This window comes from Phodopus roborovskii, unplaced genomic scaffold (assembly GCF_943737965.1).
Source record: "Phodopus roborovskii unplaced genomic scaffold, PHOROB, whole genome shotgun sequence".
NCBI classification, from domain to species: domain Eukaryota; kingdom Metazoa; phylum Chordata; class Mammalia; order Rodentia; family Cricetidae; genus Phodopus; species Phodopus roborovskii.
This window is the reverse complement of record NW_026125539.1, coordinates 155,347-181,127: the sequence shown is the minus strand read 5'-3', so window position 1 is coordinate 181,127 and position 25,781 is coordinate 155,347. Positions and strand designations below refer to the sequence as shown.

At 39.1% G+C, this 25,781-nt stretch overlaps 1 protein-coding gene across 2 annotated transcripts in view; it reads right to left on the bottom strand.

The window, feature by feature from the left end:
* Positions 1-6,004: 6,004 nt before the first annotated feature.
* The window catches only part of LOC127216279 (zinc finger protein 431), a 44,765-nt gene continuing 24,988 nt past the window's right edge, over positions 6,005-25,781 (bottom strand). The window contains exons 2-5 of one of the 2 annotated variants that reach the window (XM_051176889.1): positions 9,259-9,385; positions 8,997-9,057; positions 7,461-7,741; positions 6,005-7,124 (exon numbers count right to left, since the gene is read on the bottom strand). In XM_051176889.1, the coding sequence (XP_051032846.1) occupies positions 6,706-7,124; positions 7,461-7,741; positions 8,997-9,057; positions 9,259-9,385 (888 nt within the window). In that variant the 3' untranslated portion in view covers positions 6,005-6,705. Of the gene's footprint in view, positions 7,742-8,996; positions 9,058-9,258; positions 9,386-25,781 lie in introns of both variants that reach the window. The other variant, XM_051176888.1, reaches the window with a different exon arrangement.

Below are 25,781 nucleotides of genomic sequence, written 5' to 3'. Positions count from 1 at the left end.
AGATGGCCCCTGCATGAGGTAAATGTTCAATTCTTAGGGATTGGAACCCTGGCTCAGGTAAAACAAAGCACAAGATGGATTGACTGTATAGGACCAGAAGGACAGAGAGGGAGGTTGAGACCATATGTGGCTGATGTAGTGATAAATTTATGGGGTCGTGATCTATTACAGCAATGGAATACACAGATTAACATTCCTCCTGTATTAGATAGGAACCATAGACGACCTCATGATTGTGGAAAGAATACTGTTAAGTACTATACAAGACAGAGACCAAATATCCAGGCAGTACAAAAACAAAATACAAATGCTGAACAAACAGAGAAACCAAAAGCCCTACCTTTAAAATGGCTAACAGAGGAACCTGTCTGGGTAGGACAATGGCCTATGACCTCTGAGAAGTTAGAAGCTTTAGAAAGCCTGGTTCAGGAACAGCTAAATGCTGGACATATTGAGGAATCAACCAGCCCTTGGAATTCTCCTGTATTTGTGATCAAAAAGAAATCTGGTAAATGGAGAATGCTTACAGACCTGAGAGCCATCAATAAAGTTATCCAGCCAATGGGCTCTCTACAGCCTGGAATGCCCTTGCCTTCTTTGATAGCCAAAGAATGGCCTATTATAGTTATTGATTTAAAGGATTGCTTCTTCACTATACCTTTACAAGAACAAGACAAAGAGAAATTTGCCTTCACGGTACCTAATTATAATAATTCTCAACCGGTGAAGAGATATCAATGGAAGGTTTTCTTTTCTTTTTTTTTTTATGCATATAGAGTATTTTTTATTTAATTTTATATAACAAAGTCCAATTAAATGAAAACAAACATTTATACACAATATTTGGGAATTTGGGCGTCGTTCTTTCCAAACTACTTCCTGCTGGTAAGGGGCGCTGTCTTGGGGGATTCGAAGAAGATTCAGATATCCTAGCTGTAGTCTGTAGGGCTGTTTTGTCCAGCTGTTTGGAATGTAGGATCAGCTTGTACTCTGTTTCAGGCGGTCTGGTGTGATCAAACCACATTAGTCTGGAAGGAATCCACATTTTTTCATTTTCTGTGGAAACAAAAATAGAAATACTTTTCCCCAGTAACTTACTTGTTCTTCAACTTAAATTTTGGAGTCAAAGCGTTTTTTTTTTTATTATTATTATTATTTTACATGTCGATCCCAGTTCCCTCTCCCTCCCTAACCCTAACCCTCTTAATGATCTTCAAAAATTACTAGGAGAGATTTCTCAACTGCAAACCATAATTGGAGTAGAAGGGCATGATTTGAAAAACTTGAAAATGGCCCTAAAAGGAGATAAGGACTTGAATAGTCCAAGAATACTATCAGCTGAAGCTGAGAAGGAATTAGAATGGGTAGAAAAGAGGATACTAGAAGCACATGTGGACCGTGTGGATCCAAACCTAGACTGTATTCTGGTTATATTACCATCTAGAGAATATCCTTCAGGGATTTTGATGCAGAGAGAAGATATCATATTAGAATGGATATTCCTACCACATAACAGAATAAAAAACTGAAAACATATATAGAAAAGATCTCTGACTTGATTATAAAAGGTAAATTAAGACTTCGTCAGCTAATAGGAAGGGACCCAGCAGAAATTATAGTACCTTTAACTAATGAGGAAATTTCTTCCTTATGGAAAGATAACGAATATTGGCAGAGAGCTTGCAGTAACTTTTGGGAACAATTAGCAACAACTATCCCAAAACTGAGAGAATCAAATTCATAAAGAAAACGGTTTGGATTCTTCCACGCATTGTAAGAAAAACACCTATTTCTGGAGTTCATACATTCTACACTGATGCAAATAAATCAGGTAAGGCAGGATATAAATCAGGAAATATTAGCAAAGTGATTCAAAGCCCTTACAATTCTGTACAAAAGGCAGAATTGTATGCCATTCTCATGGTACTTATGGATTTTAAAGAACCCCTCAATATAGTTACTGACTCTCAATACGCAGAGAGAGTCGTTTTACACATTGAGACTGCAGAATTTATTCCTGACAATACAGAATTAACTTCATTGTTTATACAGTTACAAGATACTATCAGAAAGAGGACTCATCCTATATATATAACACACATCAGATCCCATACGGGTCTGCCAGGTCCTCTAGCACAAGGCAATGATGAAATTGATCGTTTATTGATAGGAAGTGTGCTAGAAGCCTCAGAGTTTCATAAGAAACACCACGTGAACAGTAAAGGTTTAAAAAAGGATTTTTCTATCACTTGGGAACAAGCCAAGGAAATAGTAAGGAAATGTCCTACTTGCTCATTCTATAACCAAACTCCTTTACCACCAGGCAGTAACCCTAAAGGTATAAATAGGAATGAAATATGGCAAATGGATGTGTTTCATTTTGCAGAATTTGGAAAATTAAAATATGTACATCACACTATAGATACATTTTCAGGGTTTCAGTGGGCTACTGCTCTGAGCTCTGAAAAGGCTGATTCTGTTATAACGCACCTTTTAGAGGTAATGGTCATTATGGGCATACCTGCACAAATAAAAACTGACAATGCTCCAGCATATGTCTCCAGCAAATTGAAAGAGTTTTTTGAGTATTACAAGATAAAGCACATAACTGGTATACCACACAATCCTACAGGACAAGCAGTGGTTGAGAGATCCAATCGTACTTTAAAAGAAATGCTCCATAAACAGGCAGGAGGAACCAAAACACCCAAACACAGATTACATAATGCTTTATTAACATTAAACTTTCTTAATGCTGATGAAAAAGGAAAAACAGCTGCAGAAAGACACTGGACAATAGAAAAAACTTCTTAACTAAATCAGCCAGTGTATTTCAAGGATGTACTGACCTCAGAATGGAAAGCAGGATATGTGTTACGTTGGGGTAGGGGTTTTGCATTTGTATCTACAGGAGAAGAAAAACTATGGATACCATCTAAGATAATCAAGATCCGAGTTGAACAAGAGAAACATCTTAATGAAGAGAAATGACAAGTCATCCAACAAACTAGGTCCTATGAGGTGTGCGGAGGCCTCTCAAAGGTAGGGGAAGTGTTCTGTTCTTGTTTTTACAGGAAAACAGAGAAAACCTATCATCAAACAGCCAAAAGACACTGAACATGTAGGTGCCTACAGAAGAGAAGACAGCTCTTCAGAAACAATCACTTAAGGAAGCAGAATCTGATATATGGTAAAAAAAAAATATTTAATTGTAGTAAACTATTTCTATATAGAAATCTATTTCTCTCTACTATCTAGTATTCCTGAAGTCCCAAATTTTGTAAACCAATGCTGGCTTTGGAGTTGGATTTGGCTTTCCTTCTCTAAATTCAAACATGTTGTTAAGATTAAATTCATGGTTTCTGCCTTAAATCAAGAAGCCAATTGGTGTAAGGCAGAAGAAAACAAAATCTGGGGACTCATATCTTATGCAATTTTCTCTCTGAAATCCTAATTTTCTCACATACTTTTAATGCTTATTGTTGTCTTTCCCTAATGCATACCTTAAAACTTGAAAATTTTACTTTAATATTGATGTGTAACTTATCCACAAGGAATAATAACGATTCCTAACAGAAGTCTTTGAACTTTCCGGAAAGAAGATGGGGCCCCACATCATCATTTCCACTTGACTCAACCTGATGCATCAGAACTACAAACATCACCCTAAAACCGGTTTGAGACTGTTTTGCTCGAGACAACTCATGACTAGCGAGCTGTAATGGTGCACCTTTTTATTACAACCTGGCCAGTTTCAAATAGAACTACAGTCAAGAATTTTCTGCCACACAGTGACTAACTACATATGTCGCAGCCAGTTCTGTTGAAAAATTTGGTTGCTAAAAATTTTCTTCCTACAGGATCCATTGGAGCAATCATCGTCCCATTTCAGCAGGAAGTAATCTTAATATGACTACGCCCCCTTTCCCTACCCTTGGAATTTTGGGATAATAGTCATCGTCTTTGGGTTGGTTTTAGTTATTTGGGATTGGGTGATGCTTACACTCGGTTTATCTTTTAGACAGAAATAGGGAATGGTGGGTAAAGGTATGGTTTAGATGGGATATAAGTAGATTAGCCTATTTCCTTGAGAATTTGAGTATGAATGAGATAGTATTTTACAGCTTACACTGTTATGTATTCCTATGTGGTAAGCTATGTAAAATTAAGTTTATATTTTGTTATATTGTGTTAAATGTTTCCACTTATAATATTTTATGCACATTATTTTTTACCATATTCTATGTATGTATACTTTTCTTGTGTTCAAGACATTTTGTATATTGATACAATTTGGGGATATTTATCTTGCTGCCCTTTATAGTTCTACCTCTTGTCTTGACACTTATACTCTACCTCTATTTTAGGGATTTACATGTAGGTATATGTAAATAGTTATATTGTTTAAGTATTTGTTCCTGCTTTACTCAGGAAAGTTTTAATCAGTCTTTTTAGCTAAGTTCCCGAGTATTACAGATTATCCTCACTCACATTTCCTGTACCTATGAGATTAGTCAGATATAGATGCTTAATCTTCAATCACTTCATAGACATGCAGAACATGGCATTTAAATGTTTTAATATTAGTACTCCATTGACATGAGACACTGTTGCTCCTGACAGCATCGTGCACTTTCCCGAAAATGTGTTGGACACTGTTGTTGCTCCTGCTGGAGTTCAATCTCGCCTCAGCTAATGGCCTGTTGGGCATAGAATTGCCCCCACCTTGACCACTGATTTGGACATGCAGTCCTATGTGCTTGCAGGAGACAAATATAGAAGACTGCTTGACCTTGCCAAGTCAGGGTAAGACAGCCATTCTATTTCCCTGCTGTTGTTGTGGTCTGTCAAGTTCTCTTGGCCTTAGCCAAATCTGGGTGTACCAACGTCGCTGTGAGACCTAGGGTGACTGTTCAGGTGGCTTGCTGTTTCTGTCCTTGCTGCACCTTTTGGAAGTTGTCCATCCGCATTTCCTGTCTACTCTAGTATTGTTATTTTCCTTCTCAGGTCTTGATGAGGTTGAAGATTAAACTATCACAACTATTATTCTTTCTTCCTAGTTAGATATATTAGGTACTAGACTTACGTTTTCCAGCTTAGGACAACTCTATTGTAAACTCCATTATGCCCTCACCCTAGGACTAGATATGTAGGTCATTTTGTTCTCGATTTTCCTTTTCTTAGAGCACACTTGTTATTCACTGTTTTGTATATAGTTTTGTATTAAGCCTAAATCTTTTCTTTAGACTAAAAGGGGAATTGTAGTGAGGTAGTCCTTCTGTAGCACTGACCACGCCGATTGGGGGGTGGAGCGATGGGCGGAGGTGACCTGAGGAAGGAGGTCGGAGGGGGCCAGGAAGGCGCTCTCTCTTTCTGGCGTGACTCAGACAGGAGAGGATCGGGTTGAATTTCCTGGTGTTCATCTGTCTAGGTTGTAAGTTATTTCTCCCTGAATAAACATCTATTCGGCCTATTTGTTTATCCTGATCCTTATTTACTGCAATAGTTCAGTCTCTATGAAATGGGAAAGCACAAGGGGTATCTGCAGTCCTGGCTAGAATAGTCTGTGAGACTGAACCATCTTAGCCAGGAGCCTTGAACCTGGTCTTGTTGTCTCAAGTCTTTACCATACTGTTTGCACTAACAGCATTTTTCTCACTGTGAATTCTTGCCTATACCCTAATATCAAGATGAAAAATAAAGATTTTTAAATATTTACAGGGCTCAAGACAGTGCCAAGCAATTAAGATAAGCTCATGACAAGAATCCAGGAGAGATTTTTGACAATCTCCTGTAATTTCTGATAGAAATCCAGGATGACTATGGGGTCTATACCTCTTGAAGCCATCAAGCATGGACATATATCCAAAAATACACTGATATAACCAAATAAAAATTAAAATGAATCATTAAACAAACATTTTTCACCCATGGCTATTTTTATTGCATAAGCATTCATTCTCATAACCCAGATATTTAAGCATAAAAAGGCTTACCTACAGAGTTTCTTTATTTTGAGTTACTTCATATAACAGAAAATAAGCATGTAGGCTTCAAAGTCATAGAATCAATACTTCTCAGTTGTTGGTATCATTTAGAAAACTTGAGAAAATGCTACCCTGTAGAAGAAATCTGGTGGTGGGTTTTGAGATTTTAAATCCTTGATACCACATCAGTTCACATTCTCTGCTTCATGCTTTGGGTTGAGGATGTCATCTTTGAGCTTCCTGCTTTAGCTATTATGTCTATCACATGTTGCCTGTTTCACTCTGGAACCATAAGCCAAATTAAGTTCCTTTAAAAGTTGCCTCATGTGTCCATAGGATTGTAGGTGCAAATAAATTAAAGAGGGACATTAAAATGCTTGAGTAGATTGCTGACACTTGTCAGATTTTTCTTCATGTGTAACTAAATAGAAGTTTGTTGACAAAAGCTCATACCAAATCCTTTATATTCATAGATTCCCCAAGTCTCAGTTCTTTCATGTCCTCAATGTCTACCATGATATAGGAAGGCTTTAATAAATGTATTACACCCTACAGATTTTATTCTTCGACAAACTCTTTCATAGATTCAAAGACTGGGGTGAAAAGCAAAGACTTTATAACAGTGATGAAATTCATATACTTGTTCTCCAATATGAATTCTTGCATGCCTTTAAAAAGATAACTATGGCATGTAAAGGCTTTACCACACTGATTACATTCATAAGGTTTCTCTCCTGGATATATGAATTTGGAGAAGACTGACTTGTGAAAAGGCTTTCTCACATTGATTACACTCATAATGTTGTACCTCGGTATGAGTGATTTTATGCCTTTGCAGATTAGCGTGACGTGCGAAAGCTTTCCCACACTGATTACATACATGAGATTTCACTCCAGAATGAGTTGCTTTATGAACTTGAAGATGACTGTGTTGTGAAAAGGCTTTACCACATTGTGTACATTCATAGGGTTTCTCTCCAGTATGGGCTCTTTTATGTATTTGAAGATTACTGTGACATGCAAAGGCTTTACCACAATGATCACACTCATAAGGTTTCTCTCCGGTATGTATTCTTTTATGTATTTGAACATGACTGTAACGTGCAAAGGCTTTCCCACACTGATTACATTCATAGGGTTTCTCTCCAGTATGAGTTCTTTTATGTAGTTGGAGACTGCTGTGATGTGAAAAGACTTTCCTACACTGATTACATTCATAGGGTTTCTCTCCAGTATGAGTTCTTCTATGTATTTGTAGACCACTATGTCGTAAAAAGGCTTTCCCACATTCATTACATTCATAGGGTTTCTCTCCAGTATGAGTTTTTCTATGTATTTGGAGATTTTTTTGTTGTGAGAAAGCTTTATCACACTGATTACATTTATAGGGTTTCTCTCCAGTGTGAATTCTTTTATGTCTCTGAACATGACTGTAACGTGCAAAGGCTTTCCCACACTGATTGCATTCATAAGGTTTCTCTCCTGTATGAGTTCTTTTATGTAGTTGGAGACTACTGTGGTGTGAAAAGGCTTTTCGACATTGATTACATTCATAGGGTTTCTCTCCTGTATGGGTTCTTTTATGTATTTTGAGACTACTTTGGTGTGAAAAGGCTTTCCCACATTGATTACATTCATAGGGTTTTTCTCCAGTATGAGTTCTTCTATGTATTTGGAGATTACTCTGCTGTGCAAAGGCTTTCCCACATTGATTACATTCATAGGCTTTCTCTCCAGTATGACTTCCTTCATGCCTGTGAAGATAATTGGCACATGTAAATGCTATAAGAAATCCATTTGTCTCATGAATACTTTAAACTATATGACTTAATTTTACAGTTTGTTCTAATGGCAAAGAGGAATCAGATATTAAGAGTTTACCATGTTGTTTCCATTCATAGGTTGCTCATCATTATTGGTTGGCTCTTTTGCATGTTTGAGAATACTTGTGATGGTTAGTGCCTTTAGTACATGGCTCACTTTGATAGCATCCTTTTTCATAAGACTTTTTAATATAATTGAAGATAAATAGAAGAACTCAGAGATTTACCACACTGATCAAATTCATAACATTTTCATATACTGTGAGTCACAACATTTGCAAAGTAAACCAGGAAAAACAGAAGAATTTATACAGTTTTTTATACTTAAAGGGCTTTTCTGTGGTGTGAGTTTGTTGATGTTTTTCCAATGAGGTTTGTAAAACAATTCTAAACTTACATCAGAATCAGAAAGTGTACTCAAAGTGAAGACAAATACATATCTCCTAATTATTCTTGGAAAAAGAGAGGTACATTACTTCTTTCCATATCATTTATGCACACATGACCTGTTTTCAGAGTGACATAAGGAAATACCATCAAAGAAAGAAAAACAAGTAAAAGGTGTCCATATTGCATTCACACATTGAACTCTTTTGTTCATCATAGAGACATAGTATAGGTATTGAGGTTTCTCTACAACAAAGTTCTTAATTCTCATAGACTGACCCTATCACTAAACTTTCATTACTCACCACAAGTACATTAGTAACACTTGCTTGTTATTAATGGAATATTTGCTTATTAGAAGATTTTGGACAATGTTTACCCCCTAACCAATAGGTATTCTTTTGCTATACCTGAGTGGTATGGAATTAAACAGATGAACAGTTCTACAGGCTAGCTCTCATGAGGCTATGACTAAAATGGAGATATCTGTTAAGACACTGTTTCATTGTCATCTTTGTTAGAGGAATAACTGCAAACATAGATTAGCTACCTGACATTGAGGTACATGATATTGTGAGAATTTAGTAATCATCAATACACTTAAATCTGTGCTTATTTACACTGTTAATTTTCCTTGAAGCATCTACTCTGTGGAGTTCAAGGCCAGCCTGATCTACAAAGCAAGTTTCAGAACAGCCAGAACTGTTATACAGAGAAAGTGTCTCAAAAAGCCCCCCACCCAAAAAAAAAAAAAAACATTTTTGTGGGAAATTTATATTACCTTGCACATGAAAATTACCTTCCATGTCTTCTAGATCTTTGAAAATGTACTTTAATATTGTGGTCTTCACATTTGTAGCCTGAAATATAGTACAAGTAAATGCATATTATTGGAAATAATGCAAAATTCAAGCTACTATAATCAATGAACCTAAAAACTATGTCTGTTGTTCACCACATTCTTCCCCTTTATCAATCCAAATTATAGGAAAGTATCAAAAAACCAAGAAGCAGTGTTGTCCCCTTTATTTTAAAAGTTAAAGGAAAATTCACAGTCTTACCTATAGCACTGAGGTTCCTGTAGGTCTCCAGCATCACATCTTTGTAGAGACACTTCTGGGAGGGATCCAGCAAAGCCCACTCATCCTGAGTGAAGTCGACATGCACATCATCACAGGTCACTGCACTCTAAATTACCCCATCCATGTGTACAACAGAGTGATATTGATTAGAATGAAAATATACATTAGAAGGAAATTGAAAAGGAGGTTTGCACATCTTATTTCTTGGACCTTTGAATAGGTTTTACCCACCCAAGAGAAATGGCTATTAACAGACATAGAGACAAGCAAACAAATTAACAGTATTAAATACATGTCAGAGAAATTGTGTGAACAATTACTAACTGCAAAAACAATGAACAGTATCATCCTAGCACTCTGGAGTCATATACAGGAGAATCTTATTCAGTTTGAGGCCAGCCTGGTCTATGAAGTGAGGTCAGCTTATCCAGAGATTCATATTTAGACCCCTCCACCTCCACTCACCAACCAAAGGAACAAAAAGTAAGATGTCACTGAAGTTCCTACAAAAGGATAAACATTCTTTCTAGTTTGTATTCATCTCCAAGAAACCTGAAGTGTCACAGTTTACAGTGTGAGATTAGATATTATTAAAAAGGAACACTTATTTAACATGTTAGAGAAAGAAAAATGTGAGCATCTTTAATGTAGATCATAAAAAAATTACTCAGCAGTTAATATCACTTGCTGATATTGTAGAGAAGATGGGTGCTTACAAAGCTCACAAGTATTCATATTCCATGTTCAGGAGTTCTGAGATCATCTTCTGATTACTAGGAACACCAGGCACACATTGTAAGGATTTAGGTAAGATACGCACACCAGTATTAAGGCAGATATTTAGACAGCTCAAAGGTCCCTGTATTGTGTGGCTACATCATGTGTTATGTGGCTGTATAAGGACTCTGTATAAGGGCATTCATGCAAGCTTTCCCTTTTAAGTGAGCATCTCCCACCTGTTCACCCCTTATTTCTCCTCTTCCCCCTTTCCCCTTCCCTCTCTGGTTGGCCAACACCTACCCCTCCCTTTATTCCCTTTCCCTAATAAACTCCACATGGGTTTTGTTGGTTTGTGTTTCATCACCCTCAGCTAAAGCAAAACAACAATACACATGTGGTGTATATCCATGCATACAGGCAAAATACTCATATCTATTTTAAAAATTCAAAACATGATAAAAGTTGGGAAGACTATCACACATATCCAATCTAATGACATGGGACTTTCAGACATTATTCATGTCATGTTATCCAAGGAGGAAAAAAAAAAGATACATTATGCCAAAGTTTAAAAGTCAAGATATTGGTGAATCTCAGTACAGCAGCACTTGTTTGGTATGTACAAAAACCTTCTTTATGGGTCCAGCAGGCAATAATGTAAAAATAAAAACTCTGGGCATGTTCACCCAAAAATTTAATATCAACACCTGAAGGCAGAGTTAGGCAGATTTCTGAGCATAAGGCCAGTCTGGTCTCAGGAACTATTTTCAGGACAGTCAGTGCTATGTCAAAAACCTTTTCTTCAAAAACAAAAATACAAAATAAAGAAATTTTTTTAAAAAGGTGACCAAATGGCTTAACAAGAAAAAACACTTGTTTTCATTGTTATTTGGAGATAAAGTTCAAAGTGGTTGTGAATCTATAACATCATGAGAAGACAGCTGGCTGATCAATTTTAACAAGTAGACACAAAGAACAGGCAATGGGGTGAGGCTACACAATATCAAATTACCTTCCCAACAAGAAACTTCCTCTAGAAAGGGTCTTCTATTAAAGATTCCATAAGCACCACAAAGAAATCCATCAATAAGAGCCAAATGTTCAAACATATTATCTTACATGGGAGGTTTATACTTAATTCACATTCTGTCCCAGACTACCATGATTATTTCATGATGAAAATGAAGTTACTACATGCATCGCCCCTAAAGCCCTCCTTGTTAGCTTCTCTGAATCTGAGGACTGGTTAGTACTAAACAACTAATATCCACTTATTAGTGATTATATATCATGTTCGCTTTTCTGTATCAGGGTTGTGCATCATGGGATGAGTTTTGTCTAGTTCCATCCATTGCATACAAATTCCATGGTATCACCTTTTAACAGTTGGGTAATGCTTCATTGTGTAAATATACCACATTTTAAAATCTATTCTTTAGATGAGGAAATCTGGGTTGTTTCAAATTTCTAACTACTATGAATAAAGCCTCTATGAACATAGTTGAGCAAGTTTCCTTGTGGTAGGGTGGAGCATGTTTTAGGTATGAGTGTTATAGCTGTGTCTGGAGCTAGATCAATTGCTATTTTTCTGAGGAATCCCATATTGATTTTTGCAGTGGCTATACAAGTTTGTATTCTCACCAGAAATAGTGTGTTTTCCTTGTTCAACCTCCTTAGCAGCATGACTTTCACTCATGTTATTGATCTATCCATTCTGATAGGTATAAGATGGAATTGCAAAGTAGTTTTGATTTTCATTTTCCTGATAGTTAAAGATGTTGAACATGTCTTTAAATGTTTCTCAGCCACTTGAGATTCCTCCATTGTGAATATTCTGTTTAGATCTGTATCCCATTTTTTAATTGGATTGTTTGGTTTATTGGTGTCTGGTGTTTTGAGTAATTTATCATCCTGGCTGAGGCAACCAAGAAGCTTATATACATACTTGGTATGTACTAATTTCCAAATGGATATTGTTAGCAGTCAGGCATACTGGGTCCACCCCTTGGAGACATGGCAGAGTACGTCACCCCTGCACATATGCACTTGCCAGTACTCAGACATTACTCTGATCTGCTCAGGGTCCTGACATTTTCAACCATGTTGCTATAACTACACCCCCTTAAAAAGTTGGAAGTCCTCTCTCTCTCTCTCTCTCTCTCTCTCTCTCTCTCTCTGCTGTCATCCCAGCAGCCAGTTGTTGCATTCCTTCCCTTAACCCCCAGTAAAACTAGTATGTGAGTTCTGTTGTATGATGTTACTTTCCTTTCCATTGCCACCAAACAACATTGGTACTGAGAGTCTTGGAAAAGCTCTCCTGGTGGTCCTCCCCTCCCACAGGTAATCTGAAACACACCAGCATTCTGTTCCTAATCTACCTACAACAGACTCACTTTTCACCTAACTTATCAATGGGCACTCCAATACTGGCAACAATTGGTAAATTTCCCTTCGCCTAGTCTGTATAAATGTGTCCACGGGTCTGTGGGAGTAACCATTGAGTGTCCAGCACCTGTCCAGTATTCTTGGAGGTAGGGGAACTCCAAAACATGGTATTTGAGGCTATGGTTAACCCTCTTCACCAATTCTCATCTCTGTCCATTTCCCACCAGTAAGGCTTACTCTCTTGAGTATGGACTCTTGCCTTTTGGTCCCACCCACAAGACCTGATAACATGCAACCACATCTCTCTAACTTGGAGTCTCCAACCTCTTTTCTTTGTGTGACAACATACTGAACAGTTTGTGCCTACTCAATGCCATCCTCCTTGAATTCCTGGGCTGATAGGAATTACAGGTATTGTATCTTATTTTTCTAACTCACTCATGGGAACTGCATCTCCCACTATACCTCCAAGCACCCCTTTAGAATGCCTTTTTGAAAATATCAGACCTTTATACCTTGCACCCAACTTAAGGTATTCAAAACTCATCTGCCTTTACAGCCAAGTCTGGCCCACCTGCACCTTGGTTAGTTAATCAAAATGTCTGCCTACGGGCAGCTTAGAATCCAATATTATACAAAATCTTTGCAACTTTTGACAGAGGCCCAGTAATTGGAAAGTGGTGCTCTATGTCCAAGCCTTCTCCTACCTTAACTCTAGTCCTTCCCTCTGTTCTTGTTCCCCCACTCAAGTCCTCCTAGCCATGGATTCTGAACTACAGGAACCCTCCACTATTCTGGATGCTAATGAGCCTCCACTCTTATCAATCTCAACACACAACCACTCCTCCTTCAACTCTTCCAGTCCCTTCCTCCTCTCCAGTGATGGGCCATTCTAACCATCTGATTCTGACACCCACTTTCACTCCCCATTACTTGTGCATGCTCTGCTATGGACACCATCTCTCTCCCCCAGCCAAACTGGCTACAGTTCTCCCATTTCAAGAGTTTCCCAGGGTGGGTGGACTACTTAAGGTACAAGCCCCCCCCTTTTTAAATTTTATGTATTTGTATTTTATGTATACATACTCTTCATGCCAGAAGAGGGCAGCAGATACTATTATGGATGGTTGTGAGCCACATGTGGGTGCTGGGAATTGAACTCAGGACATCTAGAAGAAGAGCTATTGCTCTTAACCCCTGAGACATCTATCCAGCACAAGTCCCTTTTTCTTCAAGTGAACTCTTTCAAATAGGGGGGAAAACCCTCGGGTATTATATATCTAACTCTGGTTCTTTCATTAAAGATTTCCAATATAACCCAATTATATAGCCTCACCTTCCATGACATATATATATGATCTAGCTAACAACCTACTGAGGAACACAGATGAGTTTGGGAATGGGCTAGAGTGCCTGCAGATGAAATCCAACAGACTAACACAGCACACCAAGGTGGGGCAGAATTAGTTCCCAACGGGGATCCCCAATAGGACTATAATATCCCAGGGGGCATTCTAGCTAGAGACTGCCTCCTGGCTGGTCTCCATAAGACTGCCCTTAAACCAGTTAACTGTGAAAAACTCCAAGAAGTTGTCCAGGACAAAAAGGAAAACCTGTTCCTAGGAAAATCCAAGAGAGCAGACAATACTTTATAACCTTTATTTTTTCCAGAGCTTCTGACATTAGGGCCAAGCTTAAGCATTTGGGAGAGGATCCCTAACCCCTCAGGCAGAAAGCTTTGCTCTGGCCTCTAAGGTATACCATGAGAGAGATGAGAAAGCCCATAAACACAAATACTAAAAGCTGGTCAAGGCTATTCAATGAGCTTTGGTGACTAACTGGGCTCCCTTGCCTTCTAGGGCTTTAGGATCACCAGGTCCTTAATTCAAATGTCATCAGGAGGGTCACTGGATCAATGCCTGCCCTAATCCCTATGGGCCACCTAGGCCATGTCCAAGGTGCCACCAAAAGGGATATTGGGCTCTTAATTTTCTCCATGTCCCTTGTGGCATGGGGACATCAAACAGACCACCTCCAGCTAAACTTTCAGGCCTGGCCATGGATGACTGAAGTGGCCTAGGATCTGTTGGCCTGACCATTGCCATCTCTGACAGTGAGTGCTGGGTAGTCGCTATATTATCAGAACATCTCCTTCCTACTGGACACTGGAACCACTTACTCAGTCCTGATGGAGTTTGGGGGACCCACCTTTCCTTGTGTCCCTATTGTCCGGGTGAGGGGACAGAATTATCTACCTCAGAATCTTTCATTTAATCACATTTTTGGGTGTACTCATCTTGCTCATTCCTTCCTGGTGGTGCTATCTCGCTTTTGTCCCCTTAATGGGAAGGGATCTCTTAGCCAATATGCTATTTCTTTTGCTTCAGCCATTTGCCTGACTCCAGACTCACCAGTAATCCTTCCCCTCCTCTTAGCCACCCAACCTACTGGTTCCAACAAATCATTTTCTTTGCTAGCATTCCAGGTGGACCCCCAAATCTGGGATACTCCAAACCCCTCCACTGCTAAAAAACACTCCCCCATCATTATCCAATTACAGGACCCTACCCAGTATATCACCCAAGCCCAATACCCATTCTCAATCCAGAGCCTTAGGGAACTTAAAACTATCAACTATCCCCACAATTTTCCCCTTTTAAAACCCTTATATTTGTAGTTAAAAAGCCCAATGGGACCTACCACCTGGTTCAAGACTCCAGATCATTAATTCTGCAGTAGTTCTGCTCTACCCTGTGGTGCCTAACCCTTACACACTACTTTCTACTATCCCCTGAGGGACCTCTCATTTCTCAGACATGGATCTCAAGGACACTTTCTTCTCTATCTCTCTCAGCACCCAGTCACTAAATATTTTCTGCGTTCACCTGAACTGACCCTGACAATCAACTTTTATTCTGCTCACTTGACTGTCCTACTCCAGGAGTTCCAGGACAGCCCAAACTTATCCAGCAAACCCTAGCTTGTTATTTACTCTCTTTGTCTCTCCCAAAATCTAAAATTATACATTATGTAGATGACCTTCTCCTCTGCAATTCATCCCTACAAATTATCCAAACTAATATCTCTGCTCTTCTAAATTTCTTGCCCAGCTGGGGCTACAGAGTCTCATCTTCTAAAGTCCAATTCTCCACTTCTCAGGTAACATACTTGGAACTAACAATTACCCCAACCCTCAAAGCCATTAACTTGGATAGAAAACACCTAATCCAATCTCTTGCACTCCCTTCTACTAAAGAGGAAATCTTATCATTCCTGGGAATAGCTGGGATCTTATATTCTTGGATCCCTTTTCTCCCTCCTTGCCTACCACATATATGAGGCAGCTCTTGGAACCTCACATAAACAACTTCTTACTCCCATTACTAAGCTCTTTAAGAAGCTCCAACAGGCTCATCTCCAGTTCCCAGCACTATATCTCCCAGACTTAAACTGTCCCTTCTCCCTCTGTGTAACAAAAAAAGACAGATATGTTCTTGATGTCTTAAGCTACCAACTGGGACCTTCCTTTGCACCAATAACACATCTGTCAAAAAAATTAGACCTAACTACCCAGGGGTGGACACCCTGCATATGTACTTTAGTAGCTGCAGAGCTTTTTATTCAAGAAAAGGGGCTTAGAAACTACCTCTTCCCCAGGTTCTTTCTCTCCAGGAGCACTAGTAAAAGATGCCACAATTACTTTCCAAACTTGCCTACCTCTCAAAATCTCAAATCTCCTTCCCTGACCAAACACTGACCACTCCCCCATCTCATTCTTGCATTGAAACCCTAGAGGAATTACTGTCCTATCCCTCATATATACAGGAGGGCACATTACCTCAGGCCACCTATACCTGGTACAGATGACAGCTCCTTTTAACATAAGAGGGTCCAAAATTCAGGCTATGCCATAGTGTTAGATACTGAGGTGGTTGAGGCACAGGTCCTCCCTGCCACCACTAAACAGGCTGAATTAATAGCTCTCGACCATTCCTTTCGATTAGCACAAGTACAATCCCTAAATGTTAACAGGCTCCAAATATGTTTTACATATGCTGCTGTCTCACACTGCTGTCTAGAAGTGTGGACTACTTACAGCAAATAGAGGGCCCATACCAACCCAAGGCAAATTATGGCCATACTAAAAGCCTTCCATCTTCCAACAGTTATAGGGACTGTCCACTGCCCATCTCACAAACTGACAACCCCATAATCTCCAAGGGAATAACTGTTGATAAGGCAGCTAGAGCTGCAGTCTTCTAAGGCCCAAACTCACCTAACCAATGGCAGGATATCCTTGCACTACAACCCACTGTCACCACCATCTACAGCAGCTCTTTTCTCCTAATAGCCAAGCTCTGTCTCACTTTGTCAAGACCACCCACAGGCCACTTCAGAGGACATGCATTCCTTAAGAATGATTACTGCCTCTTGTAAAATCTGTAAAATATCAGAACTGAACTGCAGTTACTACAGCCCTCCTTTTCCTATCCTCCACGTAGGAGGCTCCCTCCCAGGGACTGACAACTTGGCCTTTCCCATATGCCCATGTCAGATGAGGTGGTACCACCTGGTCTTAATGAACACATTCTCAGACTTGGTGGAGGCATTCCCAACCACTAAGAGGGCTTAGACAGTCTCTGACTTCCTCCTCCTCCAGGAGATCATTGGAATACTCACCTGCCTCCAGTCAAATAATGGTTCTGAATTCAACTCCTAGATTTCTCAAACCTATCTAAAGCCCTCCTTGGCCTTTCCATACCCCAGACCATCCCAGTCATTAGGAGAGATAGGATGAACTAACGGCTCCTTTTAAAACACCCTTGTCGAATTGTCACAGGAACCTTGATTGGATAAAGCTCTTCTCGGGCTCTGGGCCCTCCCCAAACAATCCCATACCATCTTTCCCTTTGAACTTGTATGGTTGTCCAATTCTAACCCCCAGTCTCTCTACCAAACCCTTACCTCTCTCTGATCACCTGCTCACTCCCTTACTCTGTCCAATCTGCTCTCTCCTATGCAACTTTACTGACCACTCCCTACCATGACCATGTGCCAACCACTGTTCATCCTCAATTAGCATTGGGGAAAAAGTCCTTCTATCTCCTCCAGACCAATGTCCTTCACTCCTTCCCCCTAAATGGCAATGTCCATTCAAAGTAATTCTTGAAACCCCCACGCTGCTAAGCTTGAAGACCTCCCTCATTGGAATCACTTTTCCCACCTCAAGTCACTTTTCCCTCATACATCAACTCCAATAGGGCCCTACCACCTTAAGTTTCAGAGGACACAGAGATCAACTGCCTTGTGCCCAATTCCAGAAGAATCAGGCTTCACCTCTCACCATGGACTGAAAACCCCATATGGAAGTAGGCGCTTTCCTTCCTGACCCATCTCCTCATTCTCTTGCATCTACTAACCATACCCTGCTTCATTGGTTTCTTCTGTATATATCTTTAATGACACATTCAAAAAGAATCTCTAATCATTAGCCACAAAGATGGAGGTGCAAGACCACCAAACCTTACCTGAGTGGTCAGGACCAATAGCACCCCAGAGATACCAATGCCCCCCTAGACTCAAAAAGGAGACTAACTCTACAGATCTTAATGTAAATCTCTATTAATACTGTATTTAAAATGCACTCACTCTAAAATGACTGACATCAGTTATCAACCACCTGTGTCTACTGGTAGATTTGATTGCTGTAATGATGGGAAAGGACCAGGTGATTTAAGGTTTGTTTTTATATGAAGATAGGAAGATTTAAGTGGTGATAGGAAAAAATGATTTGAGAGATATAGAAAAATGAAATATATTCTAGATTTCTCTTTCTCTCCATCCCTCTCTGCTACTGTTATATTATAACTCCAAAAGGTCATAATCTTAATACTGACAGAATTCTGATAAGCTATTAATTAAGTTATGGAAGACTACTATTACTATCATAGCCACAAGCTCAAGGTTTTAAATTCCCTTCGATTGTTTTCTAACTGTAGACATGAAAGTGCCTTTCATTGTTCTAAAAAAACATCTGTCACAATTTTTCAGACAGAAGAAAGAATCTTTAATGATTTCAACCAGAATCATTTCTGGGTCCCCTATGACTCAAAGGAGTGAGTATACTGCAATTTTTTCAATGTAAACTCCAGTATAAATAGTGGAAATGTTAATACACACACACATACACACGCATACACACATATATATACATATACATACACACACACACACATATATACATATACATACATACCCACACACAGAGACAGAGACAGAGACACAGACACACACACACACACACACACACACACACACACACACACATATATATATGGCTTCTGTAGGTGCTATGTACATGCAGGCAAAACACCATAGAACAAAAGTTTTAAAAACCTAAAATAAGGGAAGGAGTGAATTTCTCCGCAGTGATGTCACAGTCCTGAGATAGACAGCCTCTGGGCTAGTTAAAATGAACTCCTCTGATCCTGCATGGAAGAAACTGTGGCCTTCCACTGAACCAATATTCTCAGAGGTAAAAAGCAGCTGAGTAATCCATCTAAGAGCAGTGACCACAGTACTTATAGGTGCCTTTTCCTTGATATTTTCTGTATTTATGTTCTCTGTCCTTCATATTTGTTAGAATTGTGGCATTGATACATGTATCTTTAAATGATACATCATGATTGACAGGTGGGTTAGGCTCCCAAGTCTCAAACTTTCGAAGAACAGCTCCGAAAGCTTTCACTCAGGTTCAAAACAAGAAGCCACAATAAGGTTTGTAGCACCAAAACAATCTAATTTCACAGAGTCATTTCCTCAATCTTCAGTTAAGTCCTTGTAGTACAAGGTGAACATTCCATATGCATTTCTTCATATTATTTTTTATAATCTAATATATTCCTGCATGACTTTCTGGAAAGGATGCCCCTAAATGTCACTGTTTCTACATTATTACTGCTTTTAGAAGTGTATTTATTATTTAAGCATGCTTAGGAACAAGTAGAATTCTATGAGAATGTGTCCAGACTCTGTAAGTTAAACCCCATTCTTACCTTGTTTAGGAAAAGCACTGCTTTGGAAATGACACCCATGCTCCCCCTCCCTCCTATAGGTAAGATGTCTTTCTCAGGTCTTCTGTTTTAGGTTGTTGTGATGGCTATTTTTGGTAGTCAAAATTACTACCTCCAGAATTAATTAAAACCCCAAGAATTAGATACACTTGGGAGGGAATTTTCTTATAAAAAGTTGTCAAATGGGAAGACTAATCTTTAATATAGATCAGTTGAGGTGATTAGATCCACCTTTAGCAGCTTGGTGGCAGTATACACCTTTAATCCCAGTGCACATCGACAGAGTCAATAGGATTTTCTGAGATTGAGGCCAAACTGATCTAGACAATGAATTCAAGGAATACACAGATAAACCCTGCCTTGAATTTAAAAAAAAAAAAAAGCAGACAAACAAAAAACAGGAAAACATTCACCTTTATTCTGGATCATACCTTCTGGTGACAGCCTACATACATCAAGGATATTGAAGAAGGAAGTTCTCTCTCTCTGTGTCTCTCTCTCTCTCTCTCTCTCTCTCTCTCTCTCTCTCTCTCTCTCTCTCTCTCTCTGCTTGCACTAGCTCTGGCTACCAAGTTAATTCCTTAACTAGCATCATAGCCTATGTTTTTGAAATTCTGGTATATACTGAAGACCAACTGAAACACCCAGCCTCATGGACTGAACATCTACTGGATTCTTCAGCTTTCCATTGGTAGATATCCATTGTTGGACTAACTAGACCATAACCTGTGAGACATTGTAATAAATCCACTTTCTACATACACACAACATGATTGTTCTATTCAAGTAGAGAACCTGTTGTTGTTTGGTGGTAGTGGTGGGAAGGAAAGTAACACCATATAATAGAACACACATGGAATGTTTACTGGAGAAAGGGAAGGGATGCAGAGATAGACCTCTGGGAGTTACAGTGTCAAAAGGGTGTGTAGGGAGCGGCCTGCCTTTTATGTGAGAATGTAGCACATGTGCACAGGGAGAGCTACACATAGTGGCAGCAGCTGATGACAATTTTTCAGAATCCTTAGAGGTGGCCAGTGTAAAGGACTGAGCACTAGCAAGCACAGGTGCACATGGAGTACGCTTAGGGGCTGCAGTTGAGGATGTTGAGGGCAGGCCAGCATAATGCCTGAGTGTTAACATTCTTCCCTTTCATTTATTATAAAAAGCTGAAGAGGTACAAAGGGGTAGCTGGTGAGACAGAAATGAGGACATTGTGTTCTTTAGACTGCTTCCTGTTGGCCTGCTGGCATTGGCATCTTTGGGGCAACCTGTGAATGCTGAGATTCTGGCCAATTCCTGGGATATCTGGCTGTTTTAATTCTCTGTGGGATTGTTTGGTGTCACTTGGACCCAGCAAGATGCCTGTACAGAAGATAAAGTGTAGGCAGAAATTTTTTCCTTAGGTCCTGATAACTGAGGGAGGGGAGTCCAAGAGCAGGGAAAATGCTGGGAAATGTAGGCTGTTGACTGGCAGTAGGCTGGTGACTGGAATGCATCTGAGAGTGCATGGGAACTGTTCCAGGAGGATCCAAATTACTCCCTTGAGCTCACAAGAGGATTTTTAGTAAATAGTAGCCTGGGACTGGAGTTACAGCAAACTATTAGCTACCATGTGGGTTCTGGGAATTGAATCTGGATCATCTGTTACAACACCCAGTGGTCTTATCTGTTGAGTCATTTCTCTTTGTTTTCATTTAAAATTTATTTCTCCACATTTTACATCACATTCCTCTTTTTTTGTCCTCTCTCCATCCCTTTCTACATACTTCCTTTCCAACTTCTTTGTTAAGTATGTATGAATAAGTATGCTAATATATATGAAGATACCCTGCTGACTGGGTTTTTTAATAGGTGTATGTATACGGTTTAAGGGCTGACCACATTGTACTTGATAAATATTAGGGAGCTTAAACCTGCCTTAAGGTAATACTCTCACCTGAAGGAGAATTCTACTTTTTAATGAGTATCAGGTATCTGACCCCAACTAGACTTCCTTGGACAGGAAACATAATGGAGAACAGCAAACTTAGATTGGAAAATACCTTAACAGTTAGGATCACTAGAGATTGTTGCAGAGCACCCAACTTCTATTTTCAATAAATATAGAAAGTTCACTGTTATTTTAACTCCAGTTCTAGGGGTTCTGACACCATCTCCTAGACTCCATGGCCACCAGACATGAAAGGGGTGCAAAACATGCATAGAGGACACCCACATGCATAAAAATGAATGTAATCATATTTGTAAAGGGAAAAAAGAAAGAAGGAAAAAAGGAAAAAAGCAACAACATAAATAATGAGAAGAGACAACTTGCACCATGAAACTTAATTCTCCAACTGTGTGGTAGTACATTCTTTTAATAACAGCACTTCAGACATAGAGGCAGAAAGGTAAATATGTGTTTTAAAGCATTGCTACATAGTCAACATCAACACACAAACACACACACACACACATGAAATGAAAAACAGAACTGAGTAATATATAAGAAATGGTGCATTGGAAAAATGGGAGTGATATGCACACAATCATTTTCAAAACTAAATATTGTCAAGCAAGCTAGCTCATGCCCTTAAACCCAGCTATAGGAAGACAATAGGGCAAAGATACTCATAAATTTAAAGCTATGTTGGTTGAAACAGTCACTTTCGAAGAAAGGCCCATCTCAAAAAGTCCTAAACATTTTTAAAAAGGTGTATAAAATTTTTATTTGTTTTCCTGGTTTGAGACAGGGTTTTATTTGAAATACTAGTTAACTTTGATAAAGTATGTAGTATATCAACTAATACATATTGTATCTTTAATAAAGGCTCATATATATTTAATTTTTAAGTGTGGCTGTCCAAAAGCCTTTTGTTTCTACTAATATCTATATGAAATCCACTACAAACATACCTATTTGGCCAGTCATGGTTTTGGTGACACACCTTCAGTCCCAGAATTAGAGGGGGAGAAGAAGGAGGATTTCTATAAGTTCTAGGCCTAGTCTGCCTACTACATAGTGAGTTCCAGGCCAGATAGTGTTATAAAATGAGACTGTGTCCCAAAATACATTCAATCTATAAATCTCTACTTATAAACTCCATGGCTGAGAAGATGGATTAGCAGATTATGTCCTCACTTTGCAATTAAGAACCTTAATTATTATCCCCTTATTTCTGCATTAGAAAGCCAGCAGTGCATGCCTATAACCAAATTCTTTTAAGGCCTCTGATAATGCCCTGATATCACTGTGAAATCTTGGGTGACAGTCCAAGTAGCCACCAATTTCTGTCATTTCTTGCACCTTTAGGAAGTCACCCAATTGCACTTTCTACTTACCCAATTAATTTTATTTTCTTTCTTAGGTCTTTGATGGGGTTGAATACTAGATAGTTATACCTAATATCCTCTCTTATCTTAGCTAGAGCATATTAGGTACAAGACTTAGACTTTCCAAAAAAAAGGGCAGCAGCTATAGGAATAATCTCTGTTTTGTGCCATTATCATTGGCCTAGACATTTAGTGTGAGTTTCTTGCTTAATGTTGCTTTTGCTTGTTGAAGGACTAAATTTGCATATGTTTTACCTTTCTTTCCCCTGGAATATACTTGAAATCTATTGTCATTGTGTACATAGTATTTTTTACTCAGGACCCATATAAATATTTGTTATTCATTTATTTGGACATTTGTGGACTTCCTTAATCTTCCCATCAGTCCACTATCTTAAAATCTATTCAATATAGTAATGAGTCCTAACTAGAGCAATAAGACAAAAAAAAAAAAAAATCAAGATGACACAAGGGAGAGGAGTTAAACTATATTGAATATAGGATAGAATACTAAGAGACTCCAAAAATTCTACCAGAGGACTCCTACATCTGACAAACACATTTAGTAATATGGCAAATTACAAATTAACTAAAAAAAAAAAATCAGTAGTCCTCCAATATACAAATAATAATCAGGTAGCAAAAGAAATGAGAGAAACTTCACTCTTCACAATAGCCACAAACAACATAAAATACCTTGAGGTTACTCTAACCAAACAAGTGAAAGACCTGTGCAACAAGAAACATGACCCCTACATTCACAGCAAACACCAAGCTGATGATCCTAAAAGCTAAGCAGTCTAAACAAGTCTAAACAGGTCTAGTGCTGTGACACAGTGAGGCACTGAATTTCCTTTCAAGGAACCTGTTTTCAGTGGCTTAAAAACTATAGACTGGGCTCTGAGCACACTATACCTGCTTATCCACACCGGACCACCCTGAATCCCCACCTGCCTGATCTTTGACCCCCATTGCCAGTCCTTTGTGGAGTTCTGTGGAGCTTCCGGCCCAGGACAGAGATCTGCCTATCCCCCAGGGACCATCCAGAGATGCTGCCTGCTTGATCTCTGATCCCCATCGCCTGAACACTGATGGTGGGCCCCAGTCTGAGGAGAGACCTCCTAGAGAGTTTAGACCACCCAGAGCTACAGACATCAAACTTCTGACCCACCTAGGCTCACCGAGGGAGCACCATAGAGAGAGAGACCCCACCAACACCTACTGGAAGAAGCGATGGGAAGATGGCATTACAAGAAAACACCTAACAATAGAAAGACAAGCATGACACCACCAGAATCTAGGGACTCTACATCAACTAGACCTGAACACCCAAAAGCAGATGAAGCAGAAGACAACAACTTAAAAAATGATGGGAGATGTCATTCTGTAAATATGTTTCTCATACTGGTTAATGAATAAAGCACTGTTGGCCAATAGGAAAGCAAGATAGGCGGAACTAGGAGACAAAGAGGAAAGAGGAAGTAGTAAGGAGGGGTCAACATGGAGAGATGGGGGAGAACAGACTCTCCGGTAAGATAAGACCACGTAGAAATACTTAGATTAACAGAAATTGATTAATACTTAAGACAGAGCCAGCTGATAAGAAACTAGTACCTGGCCAACAGCATTATATCAAATACAGAGTCTCAGTGTTATTTGGGGCTGGCGCGGCAGCGGGAAAAGACCAGCAGCGGGCTGAAAAACATATTCCTTACATATGGCGCCCACGTGGCTAATAAGAACTTCCACTTAAAATTTAACAAAAGCTTAAAAAAGGGTTTTACAAACGAAAGTACAGAGACAAGCAAGGTTTCTTGGTAGTAGCATTCCTCTTGGTTGGACTCTGATTTGCGAGAGACAAGCAGATATTTGTGCGCCTCCTTAAGGGAGGTTTCCTGACTCAGCATAAGCTGCAAAAAAAAAAAACAAAAACAAAACAAAAACAAAACAAAAAACACACGGCTTTTAAGAAACACTGCTAACAATTTATTGGTGTGTATGAGAGCTGGCAATGACACTGACCACATCTCCAAGCTGGCAACATGCTGCTGGGTGCAGCGTAGACCAAGGTGGTGAGCACAGCTCTCACTGCTGGCAGTAAAGGTACCTGCTATCATCTTTGATAAACCACGGCAGAAACAACTATGACTTTCATTTTAGCAATGTTGTTGTTTACCAGATAAAAGACTCGTGGTCAGAAAAAGATAAAGATTTACAGTAAAGACAGATTCACACACACACACGCACACACACTCACACAAAAAAAAAAAAAAACAAAAAAAAAAAAAACCGCTAAAGGCTTACAGTGTGTTCTAAAAAATATGTAGGCTTGGAAGCGAAAAGAAATAAAATGGTTTTAAAAAGACAGCAAGGAGCTGTGGGTGGTGGCACACGTCTTTAATACCAGCACTCCAGACACAGAGACAAGCAGATCTCTGTGATTTCAAAGTAAACCTGGTATGCAGAGTGAATTCCAGGGCAGATAAGAGTTACACAGAGAAACCCTGTCTCAAAAAAATGAAAAAATAAAAAGTAAAATAAACAGTAATAAAAAAAGCCACATAAAAATGAAGAGAATCTGGATAAAGTATGGCATTATATTGTCTTTGTATCTTTTGACTGCTGAGGAAATAACAACAACTGTTAAAACAAATCCTGCTGGATCAATCCAATTTATATATTTTAAAAATGCTTTGACTTAAAAATTTAAGTCTAAGGACAAGTTACTTGGGAAAAAGATTTCTATTTTTGTTTCCACAGAAAATGAAAAGCTATGGATTCCTTCCACACTAATGTGGTTTGATCAATGCAGACCCCCTGAAACAGCATTCCTGGTTATCCAACATTCAAAACAGCTTGAACAAGGCAGCCTTGCAGACTAAAGCCAGGATTTCTTAATCTTCTTAGGATTCCCCATGACAGCGCCCTTTACCAGCAGGAAGTAGTTTGGAAAGAACAACACCCAAATTCCCAAAAATTGTTTATAAATGTTTGTTTTCATTTAAGTGGGCT